Source organism: Danio rerio, chromosome 6 (genome assembly GCF_049306965.1).
Source record: "Danio rerio strain Tuebingen ecotype United States chromosome 6, GRCz12tu, whole genome shotgun sequence".
NCBI lineage: Eukaryota > Metazoa > Chordata > Actinopteri > Cypriniformes > Danionidae > Danio > Danio rerio.
This window is the reverse complement of record NC_133181.1, coordinates 31153808-31168017: the sequence shown is the minus strand read 5'-3', so window position 1 is coordinate 31168017 and position 14210 is coordinate 31153808. Positions and strand designations below refer to the sequence as shown.

General features: G+C 35.4%; 1 protein-coding gene and 1 long non-coding RNA gene across 23 annotated transcripts in view; one reads left to right on the top strand and one right to left on the bottom strand.

Moving 5' to 3' along the window:
• The window catches only part of lpp (LIM domain containing preferred translocation partner in lipoma), a 497264-nt gene that overhangs the window by 26598 nt on the left and 456456 nt on the right, over window positions 1-14210 (bottom strand). For 19 of the 22 annotated variants that reach the window (XM_073953329.1, XM_073953331.1, XM_073953323.1 and 16 more), the window contains 1 exon segment: window positions 13978-14147. In XM_073953329.1, the coding sequence (XP_073809430.1) occupies window positions 13978-14147 (170 nt within the window). 22 annotated transcript variants of the gene reach the window in all.
• The window catches only part of LOC141386288 (uncharacterized), a 174157-nt gene that overhangs the window by 23799 nt on the left and 136148 nt on the right, over window positions 1-14210 (top strand). The gene's annotated exons all lie outside the window — the stretch shown is intronic.

The window sequence follows — 14210 nt, the reverse complement described above, 5'->3', positions numbered from 1 at the left end:
CGACAGTAGATTAAGATGTTTACATGTTTGTACTGCACTTCAATAATGTGACTAAAATCTGCATATTCTACATGTCTTAATTCTATTTCTGTTTAGTTCGATTATAACCCTAATCGGATTAAATTAATCAAAAATCACTGTTTACATGGTAAACTCTTACACTCTCAGAAAAAAAGGTACACGGTGGTACAAATAATGTTTCTTAAGGAACAGTTTTGTAACTTTGTAAAAGTTGTACCTTACAGTATATGGTACAGAGAAGACCTTTTATGATACTGATCTGTACCTTTTATGGTACAACTAAAATTAAGGTACACAATTGTTCTCATAAAAAAGGTACATAAGTGTTGGACAACTCCTTCTTTATTACAATATCTATGAAAATAAATATTACTGGAAAGGCAAAGTGATTTCATTATTAATTTCCATATTAAAACATGAATCATCATACAAAAGCATATGTGTAAAGAAACTCATAAACATTCATCATTAAGTTTTATAATACGAAACTACTGGTAAAAAATATATATATAGGTATTTTAAATTTTAAGGCATTTTAATAAACATTTAAATACATTTTCATTATTGATATTGATATCCGCACCTTTTGATGTTTGCTTTCCACTATACACATGAGCTGGCAAAAGTCCTGCATATGCAAACTGTTCATGCTGACATTTTAGTGACATTGTAGAACTAATCAAACATTGTTCTATTTCTATTTCTATTTTAATATTAGGTAAATTAAACTAACCTTTAAGTGATTGCAAAGGTATTGTGTGAAAATTGGAGAAAAAAGTTTTACATTGCACATGGGAGAATGTATTTCTGTAACATTTTTGTAAAAAGTGTTGTGAAATGTTAAGAAAAAATTGATCTTTTGATAAATGTTAAAGTATTTTTATTCTTTATTGTAAATGGAAATGGTTCTTTTACACAAAAAATATATATTTTAAAACATTGTTTAAAAATGTATTTGATGTTTTATATTAACTGAAAATAAATTGAAGCATTCTGGATAAAACAAAATGCCTTCAAATAGTTCTTGAAGAAACACATTAGAAACTGTTAAGAAAAAGTACTGCCCCAGTGACAAGGGTTTGTACCATCTTTGGTACAACATTTTAAATTTTTTTTCTGAGAGTGTAGAGTATTGTCTTAAAATTGGAAATATTTTTAATAATATTTTTTTAAAATCGAAATATTGGTGTCCATGTAAACGTACTGTATGTACAAGGACGAAAGATGTATTCGAGATGGAATATAACACACAAACACACGCAAACATGCACGCTGTATACACACACACACACACACACACACAAATGCATGCATGCACCCACACACATACATACACACACATTTGATAGTTACACCACTTGACACTTTCAGAATCATTCAATTAAGACTTCTCTTGAAAACTATTAAAGTTTTTCAAAACCAAGTGAAACAAGCACAAAGTTTATAATCCTAAGTACTCTGTATATGTGCTTTAAAGTACTAAAAGAACTTTCATATTTCATTAACCCATGTACACTAACGTCTCTTTAAAAATTAAATTCTATTTACGCCTACATTTTGCCGCCGCTGCACAGAGAGAGGTCTGCAGTATTTGTACATTTGCGTGCAAACGCAACACTCAACCCACACCAAGCAACCAACTCTCCCATTCGCTAGACTAACACTTTTTGTTTTCTCCAAAGTAGTATCTTTTTCCTTCTGGTGTTTTAAGCCATGGCAGGGTTGAGGAACATTAGTGTGTCTAAATAACACCACTAATCACACAGCTCCACAGAGAAGCCTCAAGTGCTGAACTTTCCCCTCAAAATCCCAGTCAAAACCCCACAGAGTAAATTAACAAAGGATTAAACAAGAAGGTAATTTATTTCGTGACTGTAAACTTTGAACGTATTTTAGCAGGAACTAACTTGAAACGTTTGTCAGCCAGCCGAACATACTGTAAATGCTGGGCAAACACCAGTGCGCTCGCTGTGAATAATATGCTGTTGACTGTGCATAAAAACGCTTCCCACTGTGCAAGATAACACTGAGGTATTGGAGTATGTGCAAGAGCTTCGGTGAGCATGTGCAGCCTCGATTACATTAGTTGTTTGAAAACGGGAAAGGTCTGAGAACGGGTACCAGATGTACAGCACAGCTGCTGCTTTACAAACACATCAAGCTAAGAAGTGAAAACAACAGACAAACCGTTGATGTCACATTAACAGGATTAGAGACCACTTCATGCAAAAAGGAGGATTAATTGAGCTGTGAATAAGTTTATCTGTATTGCACCACATTCAAACCAGCAATGATAAGCCAGTGATGGGTGGAGCAGGGAACGCCGGTGCACAAAGGCTGATTCTTGCCATTGTGATTTGTGGGTCAGTTGCGATGCTGTGCGCACATGAGTGATAAGATGACGGGAGAGCAGGAAGCAGATGAGAGATAACAGAGAATCTCTTCCTGTCTATTACTGAAAGGAATGAATGATATCTAGTTGCGCTGTTCAAAAGTTTTGTGTTGTCTATTGCCTAGAGGCGGAAAACATGCTAACGCTATCAGTGCTGTTCCAAAGAATATGCAAAAGTAAGAGATTTTAACAAATGGCCTCGTATTTCCTGCTCTATGCAATAGGGAACGATTACTGGATGTCACTGTGTTGTAGCCTTCATTGCCAGAATGACCAGAACTGAAAAATACTGCTCAGCACTTCAACTGAACCTCAACACTCGAGTAAAAAGATGAAAGATCCCATTTTGTTGTCTGCATCAGAATAAATCAAGAAGAGGAATTATATATGCAGTACATGGAAAGCATATTAAATGCAAATAACCAGCTTTAAACTATTTAAATATGGGTGAAACTGTTTTAGTCATTCATTCATTTTCTTTTCAGCGTAGTCCCTTTATTAATCTAGGGTCGCCACAGCAGAATAAACTTATCCAGAATCTATATTCACAGCGGATGCCCTTCCTGCAGCAACCCATCTCTGAGAAACATCCATGTACACTCATTCACTACAGGCAATTTGGCCTACCCAATTCACCTGTACCGCTTGTCTTTGGACTGTGGGGAAAACCGGAGCACTCGGAGGAAACCAATTAGAACATGGGGAGAACATGCAACTCTACATCGAAACGCCAACTGACCTAGCCGAGGCTCGAATCAGCAACCTTTTTGCTGTAAGGGGACAACTCTATCTACTGCGCCACCACTTTGCCTGAAACAGTTTTATCATCTTAAAATTATACTGTACATATACAGTTGAAGTCAGAATTATTAGCCCCCCTAAATTAATAGTTCCTCTGTTTAACAGAGACAAATTTTTTTTTAACACAATAAATAACTGATTTATTTAATATTTGCCATGATGACAGTAAATAATATTTGACTAGATTTTTTCAAGACACTTCTATACAGCTTAAAGTGACTTTTAAAGGCTTAACTAGGGTAATTAGGTTACCTATGCAGGTTAGGGTAATTAGGCAAGTCATTGTATAATGATGGTTTGTTCTGTAGACTAACAGAAAATGGGTAAAAAATTTTACTTAAAAAGTTTTTTTTTTTTTTTTATTAAAAACTGCCTTTATTCTAGCCAAAATAAAACAAATAATACTTTCTCCAGAAGAAAAAAATATTATCAGACATACTGTGAAAATTTGCTGTTAAACATGACATGGACAGTCATATATGTTCCATGTTGCTAAAAAAATCAGGACATATATTTTAAATATATATATATATATATATATATATATATATATATATATATATATATATATATATATATATATATATATATATATATATATATATATATATATATATTTTAAAAAAGTGAAAATTGGCTGTTTTTGCATTATGAGCAAATTCATTCTTTCGGTTTGAAAAGAAATTTTGAAGCTGCGTCACGACGATGAGATCCTTGTGTAAATTCCAGCATGGATATTAAATGTCTGTACACCCAGCTATAAAGTGACGTCATTGAGTTTTCAGCATTAATTCGTTGGAAAGACTTGGTTTGAACCAATCAATGACTTCTATTGTGAATGAGATGCAACTTTATTAATATGAATGATATAGCTTCAAAGACGCCATGTTGTGTTGCCAACCGTAAATTAAACAAGTAGAAGAAGAAGAATTGTTTGGAGACATGGGTCCTCAATGTTGCATTTATAAATGTGCCACAACAAAGATTTTGTTTCCATTTCCCTACAATGAGAGCACAACTGGCGTGTGGATAACAGTGTAATCCACACATGTGGGTCTTGCTAACACGCGACAAAAATATGTTTCTAAGAAATATTTTTTTTTTACCCAAGAGCTTTTCAAATCTGAAAATTGTTGAATCCAGTAATTTTTTTTTATTTCAACAAATACAGTTAGGAAAAATAACTACCATTATTAGAGACTTCAATATTCACCTCATCAGGAGGATTTTCATTTTCTCCTGCATACACGAGTTTGTTTGTGTTGAAAGGTTAAATATGATAAGGCAGTGGACCTGCACTGTCATCAACCAAATAATGTGACTGAGGGGAATCTAGTGGACAGAAATCCTGCACTTTTTTTTTTACACAGGCTCTTTTCACTGCCCTTTAAGATGAGTTAAGACATCAATATTTGGTGGACTAACCCTTTACCAAAACATTTTGACCAGCTGTCATTTTCTGTTAGGAAGAAATATTATCAGACCTTCACATAATAAAACAAATATTAAAATTTTACTCAAACATATGCCTAATAAATTAGGTACATCCAGAGAAATCGATAACTGGGGTCTCTTATTTCTTTCCCATAGATTCACACACAGGCTTCCTTATTATTATTAAATACAGTATAAACTGTAGATACCATAAATTGGATGTATGGGAAGCCTGACATAATAAAAGCTTTTAGTATAATATTTATAAATGAACTAATGAAATGTAATAGATTTCCTACAGAACTAGTGGTAACATTTGCTCCTTTTAAATTAAGCAGAGAAATGAGTTGCTCAAAGTTGTCAAGATGTCTTTTGATGGCAAGATGACTTTTGAAGTCAAGATGAATCAAAATTTTAAATGCTACAGTGTTGAGCTGAAATTCTATAACGAACATTATGATCAATTATAATTTTAACTCAGGATCCAACAGGTTGACATGAAAACGGTATTAAGCACTTCAAAAACACACAGACAGTCATAAAGCATAGGGATTTATAGAAGGAAACGCAGATGTTTAGTAAGACGTGACCAGTTTAACAAGAGGCTGAAAAGAAGATTTCAATACATTTTGCTTTTTGTCTTTGGGAAAAAAAAGCAAATGTTGTTAGATACATAACAGGTGTTTTTCCCCATTCTGTCTCCCTAGTGGCAAACAAAGCAGTAAATGAGATGTTTATATAGGAACAATGAAAATATAGAGCTATGATCCGTTCTCTGCAGATAAATAAACTGATAAATAATGTACAATGTGCATTCTTCCTATCTTAAAAGATTCCTAGACTGACTCTCTGGCCTCATTTGAAGTTTTCCCCGGCTCACTGGGGGACTGCCATGTCTCTGTAGAGACCAAAGTCTCATGCTCATTCTCTAATCGCACAGAGGCGTATGACCCTGAGGATGAGGAGAAAAGAAGAAGAAATTACTTTCATTAAGAAATTCAGATTTCTTCCATCCTTTTGATCTTGTGCCAGAAGAACATTTATGCTGATGAAATGCATAAATAAAGTTCTTAAATTATCCCGGCCCTCTTTAGCGCATGGATCCAAGTTTGGAAAACTTCCAGAGGAAGACGAGTACAATCATTCTGAGAGCCGATCAGTATAGTGCTGCTGATTCAAGAGATGGCCTGAGTCACTGATACTTCAACAGTGTAGGTGATTCATCTGTTGAAGAAGTACACAGACAGACATAATTGTCTGGCGTTGTTCTTTGGAACAAAGGTTAACTACTGCTTTGTAGCCTTGTTACTTATAGCTCACTTCCTATCATCTTAAAGATCAGCAGACGAGAGCAGGCGAATAAATATATGAATAAACTTTGTATCTCTCCTAGCAAATTATACAATGGCTCCATGTTCATGGAAAGAACAATGTTCAAAGTCCATCAAGATGCAACTATAAAAATGGTGCTGGGTGGCAAAGGATCTGATCCTTTTTCTGATCCAAAGGAGACCCATTACTGTTCACACATGGCGTTTAAATGCAGATCTTTAGTCCACTTCTGACTACTTTCAACCACTTCTTTTTATGATGGAGTGTCTTTGGGAAGGGACTGGCTGCAACAAAATATACAACAATTTACACACAAAAAAAAAAAAAAATAAAATAAATAAATAAATAAATATATATATATATATATATATATATATATATATATATATATATATATATATATATATATATATATATATATATATATATATATATATATATATATATATATATATCTTTTCATTACTAGATTATTTAAACATGCTTTATGAATAGTTAGGTATATAATTAATATTGATTAATCCTTACATGTATGTATTTAAAAAGGCTGAGTGATGGTATAAGGTTTCTGAACCTCCGAGCAGTGAGCAGGGTTTTAAATGTGCTGTGCTGTTTGAGTAATGCTAAACACAACAACAATAAGGGTGGCTGAGAAAGAATAACAATTTCATAAACATCTGGCAAACAGTCTTCTCCAGCAAGAAGAGCCACTGTGGCACGTAACATTGCTTAACATTTGCCATAAACAATGTTTAGAACTTTTTTTAGAGGTGGCACAAAGTGGTTGTGGTCTGCTGTATTCACGTGTGTACGAATGGAAGTCAATGGGGCAAAAACTGTAGTATGACCATGGTTTTTGAAGTGCGAGAATAAAAAGCATGTGAAAGAACAACACACCCACCAATTGTGTAATCGGCATGGACCCGTAGGTATCTCAAAGGTGTTGAGGAATAAAATGAACTCCCCAAAATTTTGCTTTGGTGAGTTGTTTCAAACTGCTAAAACTATTTAAAAAATAACTTTGATGTGGCCATATTTGCTTCAAAATGACAAGATGTTTTTGTTTACATATGCATTTGCACTACTAAAAATTTGGTCAAATGGCCTTTTTGAATACCTCTGGAAGTTGTAGAAAGTGGACACGCTCAAAACATTTCACAATCCGTTCACACCTTTACTTAGCACTATCCACTTGTGATTGTACCGACAAAAAATCATGTTGCAGGTGTAAAAAGGACATGCTCAGCATGCTTCATTACATCCTCTCCATCGAGCAAAGAACGTCTTTTTTGTTTTATTGACCTTATTTTTCACACACAAGCAGGTGCAGCCATTGGAATCTTTTTGACTAGAGATATAGTGCTTGCGGAAAGTATTCATAGTGCTTCACGTTTTCCACTTTTTTTTTTTTTTTTAACATTGCAGCCTTATTCTAAAATGGATTAAATTTATTTATTTCCACAAAGTTCTACACACAATACCACATAACGACAATGTGAAAAAAAGATTTGATTTGAGCTCAGGTACATTCTGTTTCCATTAATCCTTCTTGAGATGTTTCCGCAGCTTAATTAGAGTTCACCTGTGGATAATTCAGTTGATTGGACATGATTTGATAAGGCATACACCTGCCTATAAAAGGTCCCAGGAATGACAGTGCATGTTAAAGCACAAATCAAGCATGAAGACAAAGAAATTGTCTGTAGACCTCCGAGACAGGATTGTCTCAAGGCACAAAGCTGGGAGAAGGTCACAGAAAAACTTCTGTTGATCTGAAAGTTCCAATGAGCACAGTTGCCTTCATCATCCGTAAGTGGAAGTTGTTTGAAACCACCAAGACTCTTCCTAGAGCTGGTCAGCCATCTAAGCTTAGTGATCAGGGGAGGAGGGCCTTAGTCAGAGAGGTAATCAATAACCCGACTGTCACTCTGTCTGAGCTCCAGCATTTTCTGTGAAGAGAGAAGAACCTTACAGAAGGACAACCATCTGTGCAGCAATCCACCAATCAGGCCTGTATGGTAGAGTGACCAGCCAGAAGCCACTCCCCGGCTGGAATTAGCCAAAAGGCATCTGAAGGACTCTCAGACCATAAGAAACAACATTCTATGGTCTGATGAGACTAAAATTGAACTCTTTGGAGTGAATGCCAGGTGATGCTTTTGTAGAAAACCAGGCACTGCTCATCACCAGGTTAATACCATCCGTACAGTGAAGCATGACGGTGGCAGCATCATGCTGTGGGGATGTTTTTCAGAAGCAGGAACTGGAAGACTAGTCAGGATAGAGGGAAAGATGAATGCAGTAATGTACATCCAGAAAGTAAATCTGCTTCAGAGTGCTCTCGATCTCAGACTGGGGCGACAGTTCATCTTCCAGCTGGACAATGCCCCAAAGCTGACTGCCAAAATATTATTGAAGGGGCTTCACAACAACTCGGTGATAACCTTGAGTGGCCTAGCCAAAGCACAGACCTATATTCTATTGAACATCTCTGGAGACATCAGAAAATGGCTGTACACCATGGCTTCTCATCCAACTTGATATAACTTGAGAGGTACTGCAAAAAGGAGTTGGAAAAATTTCCCAAAGACAGGTGTGCCAAGCTTGTGGCATCATATTCAATAAAGACTTGAGGCTGTAATTGCTGCCAAAGGTGCTTCAACAAAGTATTGAGCAAAGGCTGTGAATACTTATGTACATGTGATTTTTCAGGCTTTTTATTTTTAATAAATTTGCAACAATTTAAAAAAACAAAATTACATTGCCATTATGGAGTATTGTGTGTAGAATTTTGAGGAAATAAATGAATAGAATCCATTTTACAATAAGGCTGTAACATTAAAAAATGTGGAAAAAGTATATCTATCAATACAATAAGTATCTATCAATACTTTGCGGATGCACTGTATCCAATCTCATTTACTTTAGTTGATTTCTAGACGTTAAAAAAAGAGTTACGCTGATTGACGTTGCAATGTGATTTTCTTTTAGTGTTATTCTATTTTTTATGTATAGTCATGAACACACTTATTTGTAGAGAAAGTTCAAAACAATCACAAAAAATGAGTACACTTCCACATTGCAAAATAAGATGAATAGCCCTTCACAGTAAAAAAAAAAAAAAAAAAAAGACAAAAATTTGGGAACCTCTAGTTTATGATAATTAACATGTTAAACAAATCTGACCAATATTCTGGCCTCTTTGAAATTTTGCATAGTCTGTATAAAGGGAAGAACACTAAAGAAAATGCTGGCTCAGTAATACAGTGGTTTCTTAAAAGGGAAACAGGGAAACACTGAGGCCACAACAGAAACGTAAGTAGGCTACATGTGCCAGTGGAAATGGAAATAACACAAGTACAAACGGGAAACAATGATGAAATAAAAGGCAGTTTGAGGAATGGCCTGGTTTCCTTGTGAGTTGGGCTAATACTTATTTTTGGCACTGACTGGCTCTGGGTTTCAAAATGTTATACTTACAGTAAAGATTGATCAAACAGAAATGGACTTTTCAGCACTTTTGCTTTTGTCAGCTTGGGAGTGGGTCAGTACGCGATCCATCCTGTTTATATAGAAACCACAAATCAAATAAAGAACCCCCACTTTTTTTCCCTAAAATACTTCACTTCTGCAGAGCTTGCTTTCTTATATATACTGTGAAGAGCCATGGTTGAGAAAGGTCAGACTAGGTTACTGACACCCGAGTGTGAAACGATCTGATTGACAACCCTTCGAAATATGTGGCTGTCGAAATAGTGTGAAAGAGTTTGAGCCTTTAACACTTAGCGCAGGGTTTTATTTAAAATCTGTTTGTGAATCTTTCTAGACTCAGTAAATCAAACTCTGTCCAGTACTACCCCATTTTCTCCAGCGTTACAAAATTAGAATGGCATTTGCTAATAGCTTAGATCTGCTAACCAAGTGAATGTAATCCTCTAAATGTAATCCCTTTTTGTTTCCAACACGGAGAAGTTCAAAAATCTCCAGTTCAAAACAGGAATCAAAACACATTTTGTAATAATGCCAAGAAAAATATGCTTCTCCAAACTTTTAAAGTCTTCCAGCATATGTAGATGTTGCACAACTCTCATATGTGGGAAAGCATGGCCAGAAAGTTTTGTAAGCGTTTTATAAGAAACTCCCAACCCTTTTGCTCGATGAGAAATGTTAATCTTTATGTCTTACTGTAACTGACACTAATTTTCTTTTCTCTTACCGTTCGCCTGAAGAAATGGGTGAATTTGCAACAGATATTTTCAGCAACTAAAAAGGAAGGTGGACGATGGAGGGAGAAATAGGGGCCCTGATTTGGTTTCCAATCTACAAAGGAAAGTAATCCTATCTGGCAGTCTAATGTGATTTTAATACTCGTGCTACATCTCAAGTGTGATTTGCCCGTGTGAATGCTTATCAGATGCATGAGATGGAGTTGAACGTGACGCTTGGTCCTTTGCATACGAGGCCACTGTTTGTCTAATCTTTATGCCTCTTATGGATTTGACTACCAAGCTAACAAGTGTGAAGCAGCTCATCAGGGAAGAATGAGGAGTGTGACAGGAATAGGTGAATGATTATGAAAAGAGCAACGGTTTGGGTAACATTTATGAAAGAGCCTATATCCAGGCTTTACACAGAGCTCCTGGCAGGTCTTAGACATGTCCACAGAACATGGAGCTGAATGAGAGATGAAACTGTAGCTTCACATAAAGACAATCAAACTAGAACTTCAAAGTGCCACTGAAGTATTTCCTCTTAGATTTGTGTGTTTAAATGTGCAAATAGGTGTGTAAATTAACAAATGGATGTTGGCAACAACACTGAAAAAAATGATTCAAAGATCATTCCTTGGATTTACTCATTTTTTAAAGTTAAGTGGATGTAAACATTTTATTTGGGTGGAATTTAAACAAACAAATTAAATAAACATTACTAAAGGTAATCTGTTTGTTTAAATCCAACACATACATTGTTTGCAACAATTTTGCAGACATTTTTTTTTTTCAGTGAACAGAAGAATCGACAGTGCGTCAAAACAGCAAATACATGGCTAAAGAAACAACAATGAAACATGATTGTGTGACACTGACAGCTTGTTTTTTGTATTCCTTGGTTTATGAAGCATAATAATAGCTATATTTAGTTAGCTTAATGAGAACTGTAATGGCCAGTTGAAAATATTACATTTAAAATATGCCAAATGTTTATAAAATATGTTTAAACAATTGAAAATGTCTTGCTGTACAAAGATAAAAACGTTGCACAATTGTTAAGCAATTAGGGACTGCATTGTGATCCTTAAAGTAATAATTCTACATAAAAATGAACAAGAACTTATTATTTAGCCACCCTTAAGTAGGGTTGTGTATCAAAACCCGTAACCGGTATGTACTGGTATCAAATCAGTTTATGAATTTCGGTGCCACTGGTGCTGCGACCAGGACGTAAGAAGCATTAAGGGGTGCATCAAAGGCACTCATAAGTATGTGTTGTCAAACCATCTATTAATAATTATTTCTAAACAACTTTGAGGAATACGGACAGGCGATGTCAGGCGTTTGTTCTTGTTGCTTTAGGAGCAGATGCACGCGCGCAATGCACGCAGTACAGTGCATTAGATGAGCGAGAAAGACTCTCTTCAAATCAGCAAGCATGATCGCGTTCATCAAATTTGCTTAAACTAAGCATTCTAAAGCGTATTTTACTAGCAAGTATTCTGACACAGCAACATGAAGCAGATGTTTTACAAAACTTGCGTGTAAGGGGAAACTCGTCAAGCTTAATGACACATTTGAGGGCTCAAAGGCAGATGAATGCACTGTCTCTGACAATATCTGGCACTTTAAATATATGTACATGGACACCAATGCTCTTATTTTATTGTGATTTAGACAATACTCTGATTTAGAGTCTAGACCACCATGTAAACAGTGATTTCTGATAACCTTTAAAGGACCACAGACACCTGCGTCGCAAAATACGAAGTTTTTTTTTCTTTCCATTCAACGTGCGGTATCAAATTCCTAAAGATTGGATAAAGAACGAGCCTCTGCCATAGGCTTCTTTGCTATTACACTTTACTTTATTCCATTACTTTTGTGTATAAGAAAACTGAGGTGTACGCACTCTGCTGAAAACAACCATTACCCTACATATTTAATTTAGTTTGTTTAGTGCAAAGATTTGTTTCAAAACTATTTTTAAATTCAGTTTTAATTTCCATTAAACAAAATAAATGAACAATAATAGCGAATTCTGTTTAAAAAACTTCTTAAAAACTATTCTTATGCCCCATATGGTGATGCATACTCTCCAAAACCTGACAGGTGGACAAATCTGAACTTGTTTTTGATTTGTTTAAAACAAATATAAATATGCATATAAAAATAATACTGCTACCACCCCTCCCCTCTGATGAAGAAGGCATGGAGATAGGGATTTTTATTTTTATGTAGAAATTAATAATTTTTGTAACATTTTAAATCTTTAATTTTTTTTCATATGTAAAGATATTTGTGTAATATTGTACATCCTGTGTGTATTAAGCAATGTGTAAGCGTTTGGACCTGCATAGGCGCATAACTAATGTTCTCTGTGCTGTAGATTAGACCAGGTTTTATTTGGTCAGTGGCGCAATCTATTTTAATTCTTGAAAATAGCAATTCGCCTTAACACACCTCCTTTTTAGGAGCACCTATGAGTCCGTAAAGCAGCCCAAATGGATTTGCAATTTAAACAACGTGGTGCAAAGCGTGAAAATTAGTGCTGCACCAATAAATCGAGCCAAACACTTCTTACACCTTTTTGCGCTGGGTGTAAGATAGGGTCTTTAAAGACCTTTCCTGTCAAATGTGCTCCTCTCCATCTACATTGAAAATAATTATTTATTGGATTTAATGCATTTATTAATTTAAGTGGTTGCAAAACATTATATGGGCTGGGCTGGACTTAAACAATCCAATTAAATTTAGTAATGTTCAACTTAATTTGACAGTTTATATTCAGCCCATATAAATTGCAACCACTTACTTAAAAAAATTTAGTAAATACAATGAATATATTTTTTAGTGTATTTAAAAGTAAAACTCTCAAAAATTTATCTACATTAGAAAGAAATATAGAAAAATAGAAATGGAGTTCAAAATGAAAAAAAAGGGTTGAGATTTTCTTATGTAAGTAATCAGGTCCTGGTTAGAAGCACCTGGTTGGTTAGTGATTTTAGGACCCAAGTGGACCTCCTGTAGAAATTGAAGTGTAATTCTAATTGAAACCACTTTTTAGTCCAGGTTTAATACTCTAAAGTTCCTTGCTTTAAAGCTGCTATGAAGTGCAATATAAATAAATGTGACATGACGTGCAAACATGCAATGTAAATATTTCTGCTTCAATTTTTACAAACAAATCAACTTTTCCATTCACCTTAGATCACAGGTGTCAAACTCAGTTCCAAAATGGCCGCAGCTCTGCACAGTTTAGTTCCAACCCTAATTAAACACACCTGATCAAACTAATTGAGTCCTTCTGGCTTGTTTGAAACCTACAGGTATGTGTGTTGGAGCAGGGTTGGAACTAAACTGTGCAGGGCTTCGGCCCTCTAGGAATTGAGTTTGACACCCCTGCCTTTGATCAATCAAACAGATTAAATGTAAGGTAAATGTTGTATAAACTGTGTAATTCAACACAAACCTGATTAACTCATTAAAAGTAACATAAAACATATTGCTGTATTTTTCTTCAGACGTCTTGAAGCTGCCATTTTCTCACCTTTGTAATTTTGTTTGTATGTTTGTTTTGCTATTGCAAGGAACGTGTGCAGTGCATAATTACATATTCATCTAAAAACTTCTCTCAGCAGCATGGGTGCTTTCAGGATGTTTGCAAACAGTATACCCCATAGTAACATTACCCTTAAATGAAATATGAAAAAGAACTTTGCTGTGAGTATATGGGTGTTTTAAGTGTACGAGCCCCAGTGCGCACACAGAGCAGATCACACTCACGATATAGCAGGGTTCACAGTAAGCCTTCTTCTCCACGGCATAAAAGGGCTTCCCTCTTAGCTTAGAGCCACAGGTCATGCAGATGAAGCAGTCCACATGGAAGACCTGGTCCATGGCGGTACAACCTGTGCCCTCTCCAACCACATTCTCCCCACAGCTTGAACACCGACCTGCAAAATACAGGTTCAATTATTAATTACCTCTAAAATATATATTGCAAAATAACAAACGGT